Here is an 18,305-nt window from a genome sequence, read left to right as displayed (position 1 = left end):
CATATCAGATTTTTTTGCTTTGCAAACTTCTGAGATATTAATAAGGAGTATGGTAGTATTTTAGATATTTTTAGAATTCATTCCTATTCACCACTTGAGATAGCAATGATATTTTTGTCTCATTTATTTACACATCTCATTCTTATCATATTTAAAAAAAAATAGTTAAACAGCAGAAATAACTAAACAATTAAATAACAGTATCAACAAACAATAAAATAACAGAAGCAACAAAATAATATAACAGAAACAAAAAAAAAAAAAACAAAAACAACAGAAAAATAAAATTACAGAAACAAACAATGAAATGACAGAAATTAAAATAAACAAAAACATGATTAAATGGGCAAATGTTTATTTTGATTTGTTTTTTTTTTTTTTGCAAAAAAGGTTAGGCAAGCAATATTTAAAACTCCTTATTCCTTTCAAGTCACTGAAATAAGCAGCTCTGACAGTCGGATGGACGAACTGATGCACGAATATAGCACCATAGAAATAGCATCATAAGGCTAAGCGTATGCTGAGACGCAGGCGACGTAGTTCAGAGCAGGGTAGAGCAGAACAGATTTTGCAATGCATGAACTTACGAAGCTGCGTATACTAGGCGGAGGCACGTGCGACGTAGACATGTGTCTGTGCTGCTCTGCGTCGCGTTGTAGTGCCGGCGCGACGCGTGTACGTCTAGTAATAAGCGTCTTTTCTCTCTATTAACTAGAACGAGTCTGTGTCAGTCAGCTGCGTCGCAGCATACGCTCGTGGCCTAAGGTTGAAATCTATAGAGCGCACTTTGACTTTGCTTAGACTTAAGTTAAAACGAGATAGATTTATGCCATCGGCATACCGCTGTCTCGTTTTAACACTGTATAAGTCTGAGCAAAGTCAAAATTCGGTCTATAATCTCAGCCTTAGTTTGCCTTGACTGTCATGGCCCGCAAAATTTGTACTGTGCTGTGAGACACCAACTGCGCTTCAGCATACGCTTAGGCTTATGGTTAGATCTATAGAGCTCACTCTGACTTTGCTTAGATTTAAGACAGAGTTAGAGTAAAAACGAGACAACTCTCATATAAATCTGTCTCATTTTAACTCAATCTTAAGTCTAAGCAAAGTCAAAGTGCGCTCTATAGATCTCAGCCTGTGTCGCTTTTTTACCATTTTAGTAGTACGGAACCCTCAAATCAACTCAATATTTTTAACACTAACTACTAAGCATGGATGTTATATCAACTGCCGAAAGCAAACAAGTGCACAAACAACAAGAGCGTGGTCGCACTGTATGTATTTACGCTGTGTACTCACTGGGATCGTGCACGTTGAGCGAAGTGACGGACATACCGTCCCACGCACTCGTCGGCGACAGTTGCAGCAGACCTGTGACGGAAATTTTAGATCAATGGGTCGATTTAGGAAAACCTGCATCAAGCATTATTACAATGGCAATGATTGTGGTGATTGGCTGAATTTATGGTACTTTTGTAGCGACAATGCATTGTAGCCAATAGTGAGCGAGTGTTGATCAATCGGAGGTAATTGCGATTGTGACATTGTAACTGTCATTCTACCAAAATCGAGCTGCTGAGATATTTATGGAACTTTATAAGTTCGTGAAACATCAAACGAGATATCTCACTTTACCGTGCCGGTTTTCCTCCCCAGATAAAGTTTAGATTAAAGTTTAAACTATAACCTATCCGCAGAATGAAGTAATATAGTGCTCTCTCTATCTAATCCCCCACAAAAAAAAGAGAGAGCGCTATACTAACTTCATTCCGCGGATAAGTAAATATAGCGCTTTCTCCCTAGTATAGCAATTCCTTTTTCTTGACAGACACGACAAACAGACAACGAATTAATCATATAGGTTCCTTTTTCATTTTGAGGAACCCTGAAAAAGTGAAATACTTACTACACACGTCGTCGGACACGGATGAAATAGATGATGTGGACTCCCTGTAGTTTTGCGCCTCGTGATGCCGCCGCGACACTTTCACAGGTTTCAGGGACAGTTCTGGGTACTTCCGGGGCTGAATGGACAAGTTTCATGATGTTAATCCATACTAATATTATAAATGCGAAAGTGTGTCTGTCTGTCTGTCTGCTAGCTTTCCACGGCCCAACAGTTTAACCGATTTTGATGAAATAGAAAACATGAAACAGAGCTTACATCTCCGGGAAGGGCATAGGCTACTTTTTATCGCGGAAAATCAAAGAATTCCCACGGGATTCTTAAAGGCCCGTTATTTAACCAATTTATATGAAATTTTGTCCAGAGGTACCTTGTGTCCCGGAATTGACATATAACTTTCAATACCGGAAAAGCAAAGAAATCCCACGGAATTAAAAAAAAAACTGAATCCACACGGAAGAAGTCGGGAGCATTATCTAGTATCATATTTGAAGCTCAGTCAGTGCATATGATAAAAATAACAATTAAAAAAAATATTCTCACCACTTTAATCATAGGTTTGCTTCGGGGCTCGATCTCTAGGCTTTTTTCGTACAAATAATTCGCCACCACATTGTCTTCCATGTCCGGAAACGGATCCAATGTTTCTAGGAATGCCTGAAAACAAACGGCTACATTGTTTAACGTTCAAAGCACATTGACGGGAAATTGAATGCACAACACTCTTTCCGGCGTGGGGCCATTCCAAGCATTTTGTTCTTGAGATCTTTTTTGTCTGATCTAATGTGATTGTGTGATAACCCTAAACTTTCCTATAAGAGCGGAGCTGCACAGCGCGTTGCTGCGCCTCGCGGCATCTCTGCGGCCATGTTGGCACCATTGCTTTGTTTGCTTTATTCCTTAGATTTTAGGGTTTATTATTGTGTGATTTGCAATGATGCCAGGGGACAAGTTATAGTAAACGGTATGTAGAGAATATTTTGACGCAAAATGACGCGCCGCTGTAATGCGGTCCAGTCTTAAGGCCTATAGTAAGAGACTCTGTATCGGAGCCGTCAGTCATCACTAGCAACAGGACTTCATCAAATTCTTTAAATGAAATACATGAATGAACGAAACAACTAACCCTGGTACGAGGTTCAACCGTGAGGCAATAGGGCTGATTTTGGTACTGTTGAATCTCGCCTGTGATTTCCGCCACTTTTCGCCGTTTCGAGAAGTTGATCAGCTCTGTGTTCGGTAGGTAATCTGTAAATAGAACTAAACGTCAATCGGCTCTTATCGATACATAACCAAATAACATACCAGCAATTTCCAACACCACAATAATAGAAATTACCGGACAGTTTGATACTAATAACGAGGTTCTAAATGCGTACTAACATAAATCAGGTGTTTTTAGGTGCCAGTGATATTGTATAATATTGCTAGTGATATTATATAATACTGATTACATAAAATTCTTAAGACGTATCTAATGACACCATTTATCAAAATCGATACAGGCCAACACACATAATCCTCCTTTTGGGCTTCCCTGAAGTCGGGTAAAAAGAGTGTTTGAGTTTTTATATTCTGGCAGCACTAAAGATAACACTTACCCAGGTTTCCTTCCTCGATGTGCAGAATGTTGGTGAGATACATGCCAAAGAAAGGCACGCAAGGCGGGTTGATGCTGCGTAATTGCTCCTGGTACCGTCGAAAGTGATCCGAGTTCAGTTCCCGCAATTGCTCTAGCGAACCCTTTAGACACTTCGATACCGACTAAGGATTAAAGAAAAAATATTGATTTATTGATAAATATCTTCGGTTATACATTACTCTGTAAAGGTGTACAATAAAGAATATTTTACTTTACTTTATTCAAAATAGATGGCACTCTTTGACTGTCAATTATCGAATTTATGACAATTGATGTAATAGTGATATTTAGATGAAAATATAGAGCTCAAAACAACGATAACAGTAGTGGGCCAAGTGGGTGCCCGAACAGCAGGGCGATACAGAACAGTCGATTCGGTAAGTTATCGGACGATAAGATGTAATTGCAATTGAAAACACATCTTATCGTACGATAACTTACCGAATCGAAGTGTTCTGAATCGCCTTGCAGAATTCTTCCACACATGGGCACACTTGTGCATTTATAATATCAGTATGGATCCTAGAGGGTCTTCATACCTGAAAAGTCGCTCTTAGCCGATACACGGAGGCGGATCCACAGGCGGAGACCACTGCAAGAACCCCGTTGAAGTTGTTGAGGTCTCGCAATGCTATCGCTACTTCTAGAAACCGGCCGAGGATCGCCACTCTTTCTTCTAGGTTTTCACTTTCAACGATCCATTTCTCCATCCATCGTGTAAACTAAAAATGGAAAAAATTGAGCAAATTACAAAAGAATACTAGCCATGTTGATCATAACTAATATTCCCCTTTCCCCCCCAACTAAGCGTAAAGTTTGTGCTAGGAGTCAGTAGGAGTACGTAGGCAACGGGTAGTGTTTGAACCGCCCGACCTTCAGAGTTCATTGGAGAGTTAACAAAATGGATTGTTTGACAGGAGTGCGGAAAATGATGTTCATTGGAACATGTTGTTACTATGAAGCTATGAAGTCATTGGTGACGAAGGAGTAGTCAATTCTAAACTTCGAAGTTTCGAATGTCTAGTGGAACAATTATATTTCTGCAGTAAACTTACATTGGTGGTATGTTTAATTATCCTAAGTAGGTTTGGGCTGCTCATTTCCTTGTCTTTTTTGGTCCACACCGCGCCCACTAATTCTGAAGGTTTTACCTGATAACAACACATTTCAAATGTTATTTGTTCATACGTAAGTATTAGGAAATGTAGCATGAGATGTTGAGGAAAAGTATACCACTAAACAGCTGACTTTGCACTTAAAATGTGTCTGAGTTGTGTATAAGACTTAGGGGACCTTTTGATATAGCTAGTCAAAGCTGAAATGCGACCCACTACATAATTTTGTTAATTTAGATGTGTAAATTGCGGTAGTGGGTCGCGTCATTTCAAACTAGACAAGCTATACAAATCCGTGCGAAACATTTTGCTTTATTTTACCTTACAATTATGTGGAATACCGTTTCGAGTGATTATCTGCAACCCCGGTACCACTAATAATATTAATCACCCAGTATTACTAAACTAATTTGACCGTCGACTATGTCACTTCACCTTTCGTCTACTTATAAATGAAAAATAAAGGTTTTACAATTGGTTGATGGAGATATCTATACTCTGTTTAGGGAGACGACCTAGGTCCTAGGACCAATTGCACGTTATTGGTCATCTAACCATCGACTCTTAAAGTTAGGACTACTCACCTGTCGGTACAACTGGAACTCGAGCAGAGTCAGTTGCCTGGCTAACTCTAGAGGGTGCAACGCCAGTGGGTTCCAGCCGTGTCGGTCAGGATCAGCCAAGTGACGTAAGGGCGCGGGTGGCAGGCGGTCGAACACGTGTGACACGCCCGAACACGCCGAACTGACCGACCATTGCGATCCCGATGCGGAGATCCCGCTCGCGATCGAATCGGTATCACTTTGGTTGCTTTGGGCACACTGGACATAATGAAAAAAAATAAATATTAGTGCGTGTTACCTATGCTCTGTTGAAGTGAAACTTCATTGAAGCAATGTTTATATTACGATATCCTTAGACTTACGACTAAGATAAGGATTTATCCTAATATCTTAGTAATATTATGAATCTGAAAGTTTGGATGTTTGTTATTCCGCCACGCTACAATAACTGAACCGATTAGCTGAAATCTGCAATGGAGATAACTTATAACCTGATTAACCACATCAAAGAAAAATCAGAGAATTCCCGCGGGATTTTTAAAACCTATATCCACGCAGACAAAGTCGCAGACTAGATCTAGAACAATATGAATAGTATCGTATATCAACCTTTTTAAATCTATATTTCATTTTGAACTTCTTACCTTTCTCTGAACCGTCTTGAGCACACTTTGTACCCATTTCTTCATAGGTTTTCCGTCCACTGACTCCAGAAAATTTTTCAACTTGTCCAATAGAGAAGGTTCACGCTCGAAATCGTAGAAATGTTGATCCACCCAATGTCGTAACACGTTTATTACTCTGCAACAATCAAATCAATCAACTAAGCAAATCTGAAACAAACTGAAATTAGTTGTGCTCAGTACCAGTACCAATGTTTGTTATTGGCTGAATTTAGGGTACTTACCTGAACTTGACAGGCTGTAGAAATTCTTTCCGGTACCTCTTCCAGTCTTCCCGGGCCGTGTTTTTGCTGAGCTTCTCCGCGTCGCTACTCGCTGAGATCTCCACACATTCGGCTATAAAAATACATTGGTTTCAGGCTGTTTCTCTAGTGCGAGCTAGGTTGCTGAAATGTATAATTTCCTGGACTGTTTCTTGATCCCTTTTAGATGTTAGTTGATAACCAAAAAACCTAAGTTAATGTATTTCAAATCAATAGCGAATTATGTGGTTTCTTATTCCAAAAAAAAATAGTACCATGTATTTAACTCGAAACGGAGAGTTCTATAAATAATATACCTATATCAAGGTCTAGGTCCAACAATGAAGCGTTAGGACTGATGTCCTTCTTGGGTGGCTTGATCCTCGGGACTGGCGGCGTGCAAACATCAAATAGCATCAAGCGGACGTATTATAAATCTATTATTATATTATCTAGTATCTATAAATCTTATTATCATCACCACTTTATACAACCACCTGAACTTATTAGAACTATCAAAGCTGTTAAGCAAATCATTCCCAAGCTTTCTTATCATTTGAATAATTGTGTACATGGTAATAATATTTTTCAATAAGTTTACGTTTTATGGAAACTTTGAACTTGTTTAGATACACCTAAATATGAACAAGTGTAAATTAAAAATTTATAACACCCCCGACAAGTAAAGGTTACAGTAACTAGAAAAGACCGAAAAGACCTGATAACTTTCAAACGGCTGAACTGATTTTCTTGGACTATTCCGCGCCTACTATCAAAAGTATCTGAGGTTTCCAAAACATCATTTTCAAATAAATAATTATGTATTTAGGCAACGTCCATCTTGACAGCTTGACATTTGTCTATTGACATAATATTATGAACCTAACGGTTATCTAACCTTCTTTTCTACAAGAAAACTAGAAAAGAGCTGATAACTCTTAAACGGCTGAACCAATTTTTTTAGATTATAGGGGCTGGGCATGCAGATAGCTATTATAATGTAGACATCCGCTAAGAAAGGATTTTTGAAAATTCAACCCCTAAGGGGGTAAAATAAGGGTTTGAAATTTTTAGAGTCCACGCGGACAAAGTGGCGGGTATAAGCCAGTCTCCAATATATCTTTTGGGAGCTTATTATAAAAACGTACAGGATTGCCCAATAAATGAATTGCTAACTTTACTAAGCCTAGAGGTGGGTATTCCAAGTTTATTTTTATTTCTAATATTTCTATTATTTTAAAAATTTGTTCATTAACCGACTTCCAAAAAAGGAGGAGGTTCTCAATTCGTCGGGATCAATTCGTCAAACTAAAAACTAAACAAAAGTTATTTTTTACTTTTTAGTGTTTGTGGTTTTTGAAGTCGGTTTTATTTTTCTTTTTTTAGTTTTTAGTAGGTTAATATTTGAGTAATAGTAAGTAAATATTAGAATAATTACAGTAAAACTTACCAGATCTCGGCGCGTCGTACACCAAATGCGGTTCGGGAATGTCGAACCGCTCGATGAGAAGGTCCAGCAGTTCGGCGGGCGAGCAGAACGATCGGTAGGTCGTGAGGAATGTTCGCACGAGGTTCAGGTCCGCGTGCACGTGGTATGTCAGACGTTCCACCAGTTTCAACAACGTTGCGCCCTGTATGACAAAAGTTCCCGCAAATTAGACGTGTCGACCATAACAATACCAGCGTGGTGAATCGCTAACTCAGTGTCTAACACTGAATTCTTCATTGCTGCTTCATTCTATACATATAATAAAATTGTAGAAAAGTGGTGTCTGTACAATGGAAATATATAAAAAAAAAGTAGCAGGGGTTGTTACTATATCGATGCCGAACCCGAAATTGTAATTAATTTTTTTTTTGTCTGTTTGTCTGTGTGTTTGTGCACGCTAATATCAGAAACGGCTTATTCGATTTAGATACGGTTTTCACTAATATATTGTAGTAAGCTTCACTTAGCATTTAGTGTTTATTTCATGTCAATCGGTTCATAAATAAAAAAGTTATGTCAATTTAAAGAATCACGGCTAACATTTTTAACGTACAGAGTACGTACTACACGCCTCGCGCCTGAGCGTCCGTGGCTATATAAAGCGCGAAAAGTCACTATTCCACGCGAACGAAGTCGCGGGCACAGCTAGTTAAAATATATATTTGTAGAAAACTTTAATGGATCAAAAAGAACTGCATGTGTAAGAACTCAGTGTTAGACGCCGAGTTAGTGAATCAGTAGGCAGGTGAGATTGTAGTCAAGGGCTAACTTGCCATACTTTTCTTTTTTTAGGGTTTCGAACCCGAAAGGGTCCCAACGGCAACCTATTACTAAGACACCACTGTCTATCCGTCTGTCAGCGGGCTGTCTCATGAACCGTAATAGGTAGGGAGTTGAAAATTTCATAGAATCATAGAATGTGTATTTCTATTGCCGCTATAACAACAAATAACAAAAATTTCAAAATGGCCGCCATGAAAATAAAAAAGTGTTATTTCTTGTACAATAGTACAGAACAAGACTCCTGTACCATTGCACAAGAAATAACACTTTTACACCGACTCGCACTTGACCGACTTTTTCTTTCTTAGGGAATACTACATAATAATATGTATACGTGAATATACCTTTATCAAGGGCGCAGGCCCCGCTCTGTCCTCTAACACGATGTTATCCTGCGAGTCCGGTTCCGCGAATCGGTAGAGCGTTACTGGCGGTAGTTGCAGAGGATGTCTCTTTTCCAGGTCTAGCAGTATGCTGGAACAAAATATTACCACGTTATTTTTGGTAATTTCTAGATACAATTTTATCTAGAAATTGCCAAAATTTGCAAAGGTCTTTATATGCGTAATAGGAGAACTATTCTTTTGCTAGGCGTATAAAGACTGCAATTATGGCATGATGCACCCACTATGTAGATAAATAATATTTGGGACTTTACAGACAATCTCTCTGGCGCAGTGGTCAGCACTATGGTCTAACTAGCTGATGCCCGCAACTTCGTCCGCGTGGATTTAGGTTTTTCGAAATCCCGTGGGAACTCTTTGATTTTTCGGGATAAAAAGTAGCCTATGTGCTAATCCAGGATATTATTCTATTTCCATTCTGAATTTCAGCCAAATCCGTCCAGTGGTTTTTGCGTGAAGGAGTAACAAACATACACACATACACACAAACTTTCGCCTTTATAATATTAGTGTGATAGTGTGATATGTGAGAAGTCCTGGGTTTGTTTTGTATGAAGATGACCACGAACGTGTTGTTTTGTCATAAAGATATGAAATAGCCCCACCTGCAATGCAAGCCCCTAAACTTAACAGGCATAGTAAATGTTTATTATAAAAAGGGTTACCTGTCCAAACTTCTGTCCAACATGGGTTTAGTGTTTAGCATCACAAGGTCGCACATCCAGTTCCTTTTCTCCGCACTTGATGCCGCCGCTAGTATCACCGGTGGGCCCACGCGTGGACATAACTCGATGAGGTTACGGCCCTCTGGTAAAACAATGAAAATAAAATCCATAAAATGTAATAAAATGAAAGCTTCTAACTAACTGACTGACTCCACAAAAACTAAGCCCAAAACTAGAAAGCTGAAAATTGCATAGATTTCCTTTATAATGCAGTCAAGAAATAAAGTGTAATTTTTCAAAAGTCCCACGGGATACGGAATGAAGAGAATATTATATTTTGCCGAACAAAGCCGGGGGCAGTTGCAAATTATAGCTGTATAAAAATTTGTACATACCTTATTTATATTTTTTTTTAGGAATTAAGTATTATATTAATTAATATCTGTGAAAAGAAAACCTGTGAAAGTGCTGTAGAAACAGCAGCACAGCTTTGTATAGAAAATGCGCTGCTGCCTGGTGCATTTTCTGTCTTGCTCACTCATATGAATGTGCTACCCAGCCTAATTAGGTGTTACTTGCTGTGCTTATCAGCAGAAACGGTACGCTATTGAGATCATTTTTGTGATCATCTATCTGTCCACAGGAATTTTTTTAACACTAGAAGAAAAACTATTATAAAGTTAAGTATATTAAAGTATAAGTTAAATTAGTGGAACAAAAAGATTACCCACCTTCACCATCAGGTCGGTCTACAATTTCTAGCTTCCGTATGTGCAACTTTTCTTTTAATTTCAACTGTTGCGGTCCACCGGCGGTCACTCCACTGTTGACCGTTACCTGTACAGTATAACTATATTTCAAAATCAGGCTATTTCAGAAACAGACTAACATATCAAGTAAATTGTATGTAATTTGACAATACAGCATTGTAAAGTCGAAATCTCCTGAGGATGCTCCGGTGTCGGGGCGAAACGTGCGTCGAGAGTAGTGGAAAAGTCTTGTGTGGTGTTGCATGTGAATGGTGGTGGCAGTGCTTGCTTGGGAACTTGGCTTTATTGCTTGGTTGGGGAGGTAAGCGGTGCTTAGCTTGTAACTGCATGTTTGACCATACAGATTTATTCTGTTGGCAGATTATAGCAAAATAATTTTTAACTGTTTCTTGCTAAATTGTATGTATTCTGCGATTTTTTTATCTTTTAGGAAAAGTAAGGAAAAACGGACTATAGTAGCTAAATCGAAACGAATATTATAACATACCAAACTTGTGATGGGTTTGCACAGTAGCAGCAGACCGTCGAATAAAAAAGCTCTTCGCTCTGCTATCCGCTTGCCCGGACCTATTTTTGATAATGTGTCCTCTGAAAAATAAAAATCACTTTTGACGAAAGGGTGACTAAAATAAATATCGCTTGCTTTAACGGTGGAAGAAAATATCGTCTGTCAATCTCCACTTATCCGGCGTCACAGAGTAAGAATATGATATAACATACAGAGATTCAACTAGACAGAGCAAGCGTGCGGTGAAGGAGGAAACCGAACTGGCCTTCGTAGTTAGGACCCTATATTGAAGGGCATAGTGGTTGTCATTTACCACAGGATCAAAGGCATCGGACTTCTGTGTCTCTCTTTATACCGATTCATTGTGGTAGACTAGGGCTATGAATATTATTATGACTATTTTTTGTAACAAATTCATGGTTCATGGATTTTTCCCTTTACTTGTGCTACACCTACCTACCAAACAAGATTCTAGGTCAATGGGAAGTACCCTATAGGTTTCTAAACAAACACAACAGACAGATAGACATACAATGAAGTGATCCTAGAGTTCTTTTTCTTCTTGAGGTACAGACCCCTAAAAATATTTCAAACCGTGACAAACCTCTAATAAATTCGTTGCAACACTGCGGCACGTCGCGCGAGTCCCAGTTGTCGACGAGTTTAGTGAGCTCATTGCACTTCTCTATTGCTAGTTGTCTTCTCGCGCGATTCGCAGACCTTATTGCCCCTTCTCTGCATAACATAAAGGGCTTTTTATTAAGAGCGCTCAGACTTTGAAGATAATTAAGATAATTAGAGCCTCAATAGCTCAACCGGTAAAGAAGTGGACTGAAAACCGAAAGGTCGACGGTTCAAACCCCGCCCATTGCACTATTGTCGTACCTACTCCTAGCACAAGCCTGACGCTTAGTTGGAGAGGAAAAGGGGAATATTAGTCATTTAACATGGCTAATATTCTTTAAAAAAAATAAAATAAACTGTTCAAGCGTACATATTGAAAACCCCTTTAAATAGATAATTTAGGTAAAGAAAATTATCAATTTGTTCTTAACTAAATAATGCCCGCGACGTTATCCGCGTGGATTTAGGATGTAGGATGTATAAAATAGCTATGTTCGTCCCTAGGTTATACGAATGGGCCGTGAAAACTTTCGCGTTCGCTTAAATTCGTAAGCTTAAATTAAGATATGAATTAAAATATTACTTACAACTTTGGTCCATTTCCTAAAGCTTTTGTTAACAATTTCTCTATTGGGTGTAGATTGCACTCCACCTGCAAGGAGTATTTATGTTACTGTAAAAGCTCAAACTACGGTAAATTCTATCAAACCCAAGATTCAACAAGTCATAGTGGTAAAAGACCAACCTGTTCTGGAATTCATTTCGGACTTTAACTATACTCAAGTCCGAATTATAACTAAAATATAAGTTTGGATTCAACATTGAACCGTGAACATCTAGATTAACCATACTATTTGGTGACCATAGATTATCTTTAGCCCCGATCTACATTATGGACATGAACGCACTATCAACTTATAATTATACAACAAGCGACAACATCCATAACGCTCGACTGAACGATCCTGACTCGTCACATTGCTTAGTTGCTAAACTACTCAACATTTAAGCGCAGGGGCTCTTTCGGTAGTAACCCTGTGTCTGTACTTGCCTGTTTGAAGCTCTCGCGGTCATCATGCGAAGGCGCGACGGGCAGCAGCGCGCGCACGTAGCTGTGGTACAGGAACACGTGCGCGACGGGCGACAGCAGCAGGCGCGGCAGACAGTACTTCACGGCCAGCCGGAACCCGTGCCCCGCCGTGTCCAGTCGCTCCGCGAGCTGTGCACATGCCTCCGATAAGTCTTACACCTCTAAAGCTAATGCGTGGAACAAGTCGATCAAAACGAATTTTAGAATTGTGTATATGAAATATCATGAAACCTCGCACACTTTCCCGCGTTGAATCGTCCGAATCTTCGAAATGTGCGAGTTTTTATGATATTTCACATACAACGTTTCTGTCTGTTGTGCGTGTGTTGCCCCTCCCCGCCGAAGTTAGGATTAGTTAAAGGAACCCTTATAGGATCACTTTGTTGTCTGTCTGTGCGTCTGTCCATGTGTCCTGTACATCAAATTTATGAAAGGAGCAACCGCCGAGGTTCTGCTGGTTCTTCTTCATAGGAAAGGTATTCCTAACCAGTTGTAGATGCATCTGACTGAAAAGTACTTGTAAAAGTAAAATTGAATAAAAAACTTTTTTTAATCACTTAAAAATATATACTTACGTGGAAGTATAATATAATGATGGTAGTCAAATAAATAAAATATCTCACCACAGGATCATCCACAACTTTTTGCAGGGCGTCCCGAGACTGCTTCTGCGTGACGATGTTTGCGTACCGTACGTACGCACGGAATTCTTCTACTTCTGCCAATTCTAGAAAGATGTTTAATGGCATAGAATTTTACTTATCCAATAGTTAGTTTTAAGAACTAAGGTGGCGCATTCTGGTGCTTTTTTCATACAAGCATAGAAGGGTGATCACTACATTATATGATATTATACGCTCAAAACTAAGAATTATATCGATTTGTTTCATCATTATCTAGGTTTATTGATACACAATACATACTAATTTTAAAGTTGTGAGCCTCAAAATATTAATATTTTAACAACAGCGTAAACAGATAATTAGGAGTATGATAATTCTAAAATTTAATTTAGACACAATGTTATGTGAAATAGCAAACAGGTGACCTTTAAATCGTGATTTTAAGTTTTGAGTTCATACAAAAATCTCATTGAAAAAAAGATATTTAGTTTTTCTCGAACTTGAAAGATTTCCAGAAAACTTTTTTTTTCCTTGAAACCTAATTCAGACTATTACAAACATTTCAAAACAAAAGATAGATAGATTAGTCAGTCTGTCAGCTTTTCTTTTATATGAAAAGAAGATAAGTGCAACTGTAATTTTACATACCTTCGAAGCAACTTCCAACATATGGAGTTGGCGAGTCCTGGGCAATTTCCATGGCATCTTCGAGATTACCAAGCAGTGTCACCGTTAGCTCGTAGATGTCGACTATGTTGCCAAATATTAGAGATATCGCCTGAAACAAGACAATACTTCAGTATATGTTTCTTTGTATTCTAGTTTAACAAGAACAAATATTTATGATGAAACCCTGCACATCAAACTGATTGTTGAGTTATTAAAGACTTTGTAGGTACTAGGTGGTAACCAAGTGACAACATTAAAAAAAATTAAGTCCACATGGATATTAGGTTCCTGATTACGAAAATACCATTTTCAATATTTTATTTTGCTTAGTTTTGGTGAAACAAGATAATTATTGGCAAAAATTGTGATTATGTCAAATGTAGGCAATTTATTAATTTTAAGAAGGTTGAGGATTCAACAAAGTAATTTTTCCAAGGATCCTAACAAAACATGATCTTGTACTGCTTCTATCCAATGATACACTTTCGATTTTACTGTACGACTTATGTTTATGTTAATGCACGCTGTGACTGCCCATAAGTGGAGTTGCATAAGAGCCATAGAACGTAAGGAACAACATGTACAATTTAAATGTGTGACTCTGTGGGCGGTACTATAGTAAATAAATAAATAGATGGTCATTGATTTTTCTATAACAAACAACAAAAGCTTACCCTATTATCTCCCTCAAGTATCTTCTCCAGCTCATCTTTGAACACCCTGATGATCAGGTTGAGATCTCTCAGAAAGGACCTCTCATCGGCGAGGAGGTCTCTCACCAGCTCGCCGTAACTCAGGGATGCGCGCCGGCCGCGCCTTTCGACCCCTAGTGTTGAGGCGTTGACCGCCGCCGCACCCTCTAGCTCCGAGTCTTGGTAGAACATGTCTATTAACACCTGCGGATTGAAGACACATGCTTCAATACACTGATGTGTGTAGGCTCTTCTGAGAGTATGTAAAGACCATTTTAGGTCTGTCAATAAAGTTTAGAGCACACAACTGTATCGGAAGTGTAACATTTCTTCTTGTTGAAAACGTAATTTAAAATCAGATTGGCTTTTCTCCATACTTACTTTATCTGCGCACATGGCAGTCTTAATATCTCTACTTGTGATGACTTGATAGCCACTCTTCTGTGAGATCTTCTTCACGAACGTGCCGGCCAGCCTGAGGATGTCAGTGCTTACATACTCGAGAATTGCTGTCATGAACACCGACACTGACATGTCTATCTTGTATTGGAGCACCTCCTGAAAGAGAAGATATTTTAGTGCCTACTTGTTCCTTGTTTTAGATGTTGTGCATTACAGGCCTCAGCTAAAGCAAAATGTTGCATGTCATATGCGAAACACGTGACATCTTCTTCTTCTTGCTGATTTGACGGCTATGCAGGGCCCTTCATAACCTGTATTACATTGACCGTTGCCAATCTATTGTGATCGCCACATTGCTATGCTTCTTAAAAAATCAAAGCTACTGGCTGGAATTGCTTTATGGCAATGCTAAATATCTATGATACTTGCACATTAACAGCCTTAGAGTTAGAAATAAGACTTACTATGCTAACAGCCTTATGTATATTAGCATATCACGCACAAGAGAAACGCGTGCTGAGTAGATTTCGCATGAACACAGAGTAGAATGTCAAGAGTTAGGTAGGAGTTAGTTAGATACCTTCTGCAGCAGTTGGTGCAACTTGTCCAACGGTAGCAGCATCTTGCGGCGCCGCGTGCTGGAAGCGTCGCGCGCATCTGTGAGCGCCCATCGGTCAAGAGGCGTCGGGAACGTGCGGGCTACTCGCTCTTCCACATCCTGTTGGTAGTCAAAAATAAAAGGAAATTAAAGGAATTATCATAAGGAAAAAGGCTGAGGTCATTTCTCTGTTCAAAAAAAATCGGATACGCCCAAGAAGATAACTCTGCTCATAAATTTTGTACAAGACTCTACATATATGCTGCGGACTGTGGTGATGTACACCTCTGATGTTGGTAGAGTGAGTGAGGAAGTGACTTTTCTGATATTATGCAACTGACTTAAAAACTTAAGAACCTAGGAACATGCAAATGCATTTGCAAATATGCAATTGCATATAATCCGGTCTCTAGTAATAACTAATGTTTTTCTAAGCCTATTTTAATATAATATAAATACATACTTGTACATTATCATAATATCTATTAAGCTTTTTTTCATAATTACTGTCTATCTTTGATATACCTACTCTACTCCCTTTACAACCTGCCAAGGGTGACTGGTAGAGATCTCTTATAGAGATAGTGCTTCCCTGTCCACTTTTTCTTTATTTTTATTTTTATAATAACAACTTTCTGGTACAAATAAAAAATTAATAATTTCTTATTTACTGCAGTTGTTTTCTTTGGTTGCAAGTTATAGAGTATTTATTATAACCTACCTGCACAGTAAGTGGGGAGGGTACAGCGCAGAGCATGGCAAGCAGTCTTAGGCAGAGCGACTCCACAAATTCCAGTGCACTCTCTTCTGCTGTCAGTGATGGATGCACCGATTCCAGGACCTGATGAATAAACACAAATTTGAATTCCTATAATGATTACTTTAGAATCTGCTGACATGAAAAGTATTGCATCATTAGCCAGTAAAAAAATGCTCTCTTTTTCATCAGTCTCAGTTGGACGACATACATACCACATACATACATATGATACATTCAAGCATATTTGTTGGTTTGAATTGTGCCTAGATTAATATATCAAGTAACTTTAGTGAACATTAGTAAATTTTATTTCCTTAGAGGGTAAACGCTACCATAGCCATATACCATACAATATGACTCATAATATGGAAAAAGGTGAGTAAAAACTGCATCAAAATCTGTCACATCAGAAGCCACAAAATTGATATGTAAACATGATACATTTTATTTCATATACACAGATTATCTTTTTTTTTTAAGGTGTAAAATGTGTATGACTTTACTTGTACTGATCTACTATGCCCAGTGGTCAAGAAGTCCTGAACATTTAGGTTTCATATTCAAATAAGCATTATAATCCCAAGAAAACCCCTAACATTATGTGATGAATGCTTTTGGGTCATAATGCAGACTGACCTGGTTGCAGCATCAGGTCAAGGTTGCCATATTATAGCAGTATTGAGTCAAGCTGATCAGATAAATGAAAGTAAAATAAATAAACATTATATGACTGTTGTTATCCATTGTATCGGTTGGCAGCCATAGATGAATCGAGATGCATAGTTAAGTCAATAGTGCAGTGATGAACAAACAACTCTGCCAAAAGCATAATGGCAGATAAGATGTCTTTTACAAATATTTTGTTTTATTTCTCATTTTTTAACCCCCCAACCCAAAAAGTGGGGTGTTATAAGTTTGACGTGTGTATCTGTGTATGTGTCTGTGGCATCGTAGCTCCTAAACTAATGAATCGATTTTAATTTAGTTTTTTTTGGTTGAAAGGTGGCTTGATTGAGAGTGTTCTTAGCTATAATCCAAGAAAATTGGTTCAGCCCTTTGAAAGTTATCAGCTCTTTTCTAGTTACTGTAACCTACACTTGTCGGGGGTGTTATAAATTTTTAATTTGCACTTGTCACTAAAGGTATTTGATAAGAAATTTAATAAACTTACATCATACAATGTTTGTCATTCAAAATTCATTCAAAATGTTGAACGAATTTTAGTCTAACTTTTATCGATTCAGGCTAAAAGAATATTCAGTAGAAACTATGTTTCTCTAGCACTTCATAGTTCATACCTGTTTTATTGTATTAAAATAATTTTCTTAATTTATTAGGAATGTGTCTTCCATATAAATACTATTTAAATACAAACTTTATACTAAAAAGTAAAATGATTAATAACAAATACATTTCAAATGCATCCTTGACCTATGAATTGTGACCTCAATTTCCATGTTATGCATAAAAATTTCTATCTTCTCAAAGAAAATTGGGAAAATTGCTTGTGCTCTACTTGACCTACTGTATAATTCACACAAGTCCCTTGATTATTTTTGTAAGGAAAGATAACTTTGGGGTGCACAAGTGAAAAACGATGTAATTTATAGTTTTGGACCAGAGTTATTTATTTATTGAACTAATCTAAGCGGAGACAAAAGCATCAATTGTTTTGAAACACCTATGACATATTGTACACAAACCTTTCGGAGTGAGGTGACAAAGAGGCCCCGCCATTTCTCCGAATTCTCCGGGTCCTGGAAATCGTAACCACGGCTCTCCTCCACTGTGGGCAGCATCGTGGCCAACGCACCCGAACCGAAATCATGTAAACACTTTAATCTTGCTCTAACAGTAAAATCATTTCGCTTATCGCGAATATTACACTGCTTCCTAGTACACAACGCACAACAAGTACTCTCAAAAATATATCCTATAAGAGATTAATGTATAATTAATTGTATTTGGTCAATTAAAACAGGACATCACATAAATAATTTCTTTGATTCATTTAATCGGCAAAACGACGCCATTTTCAATTTATTTACTGGTTGATTCTCTATGATTTTGGAATACA

General features: G+C 38.2%; 2 protein-coding genes across 6 annotated transcripts in view; one reads left to right on the top strand and one right to left on the bottom strand.

Annotated features, from left to right (window-relative positions):
- The window catches only part of LOC123870742 (ribosomal RNA processing protein 1 homolog), a 25,554-nt gene extending 23,467 nt beyond the window's left edge, over positions 1-2,087 (top strand). Inside the window, exon 12 of the transcript XR_006797143.1 lies at positions 2,054-2,087. The gene's annotated coding sequence lies outside the window, so the exon portion shown is untranslated. The remainder of the gene's footprint in view (positions 1-2,053) is intronic.
- Positions 1-18,305, bottom strand: part of LOC123870732 (protein son of sevenless-like) — a 25,889-nt gene extending 7,584 nt beyond the window's left edge. For 4 of the 5 annotated variants that reach the window (XM_045914116.1, XM_045914113.1, XM_045914114.1 and 1 more), the window contains exons 1-26: positions 17,932-18,305; positions 16,190-16,309; positions 15,451-15,588; positions 14,850-15,026; positions 14,451-14,672; positions 13,756-13,885; positions 13,108-13,211; positions 12,446-12,613; positions 11,982-12,046; positions 11,375-11,505; positions 10,750-10,850; positions 10,224-10,329; positions 9,493-9,634; positions 8,768-8,897; positions 7,602-7,782; positions 6,469-6,540; positions 6,134-6,245; positions 5,871-6,027; positions 5,248-5,484; positions 4,604-4,699; positions 4,088-4,270; positions 3,508-3,670; positions 3,033-3,154; positions 2,450-2,563; positions 1,907-2,024; positions 1,300-1,371 (exon numbers count right to left, since the gene is read on the bottom strand). In XM_045914116.1, coding sequence (XP_045770072.1) covers positions 1,300-1,371; positions 1,907-2,024; positions 2,450-2,563; positions 3,033-3,154; positions 3,508-3,670; positions 4,088-4,270; positions 4,604-4,699; positions 5,248-5,484; positions 5,871-6,027; positions 6,134-6,245; positions 6,469-6,540; positions 7,602-7,782; positions 8,768-8,897; positions 9,493-9,634; positions 10,224-10,329; positions 10,750-10,850; positions 11,375-11,505; positions 11,982-12,046; positions 12,446-12,613; positions 13,108-13,211; positions 13,756-13,885; positions 14,451-14,672; positions 14,850-15,026; positions 15,451-15,588; positions 16,190-16,309; positions 17,932-18,027 — 3,457 coding nt within the window. In that variant the 5' untranslated portion in view covers positions 18,028-18,305. The remainder of the gene's footprint in view (positions 1-1,299; positions 1,372-1,906; positions 2,025-2,449; positions 2,564-3,032; positions 3,155-3,507; positions 3,671-4,087; positions 4,271-4,603; positions 4,700-5,247; positions 5,485-5,870; positions 6,028-6,133; positions 6,246-6,468; positions 6,541-7,601; positions 7,783-8,767; positions 8,898-9,492; positions 9,635-10,223; positions 10,330-10,749; positions 10,851-11,374; positions 11,506-11,981; positions 12,047-12,445; positions 12,614-13,107; positions 13,212-13,755; positions 13,886-14,450; positions 14,673-14,849; positions 15,027-15,450; positions 15,589-16,189; positions 16,310-17,931) is intronic. The other variant, XM_045914115.1, reaches the window with a different exon arrangement.

Source organism: Maniola jurtina, chromosome 13, assembly GCF_905333055.1.
Source record: "Maniola jurtina chromosome 13, ilManJurt1.1, whole genome shotgun sequence".
Classification (NCBI taxonomy): Eukaryota; Metazoa; Arthropoda; class Insecta; order Lepidoptera; family Nymphalidae; genus Maniola; species Maniola jurtina.
This window is presented reverse-complemented; position numbering and strand designations above follow the sequence as displayed.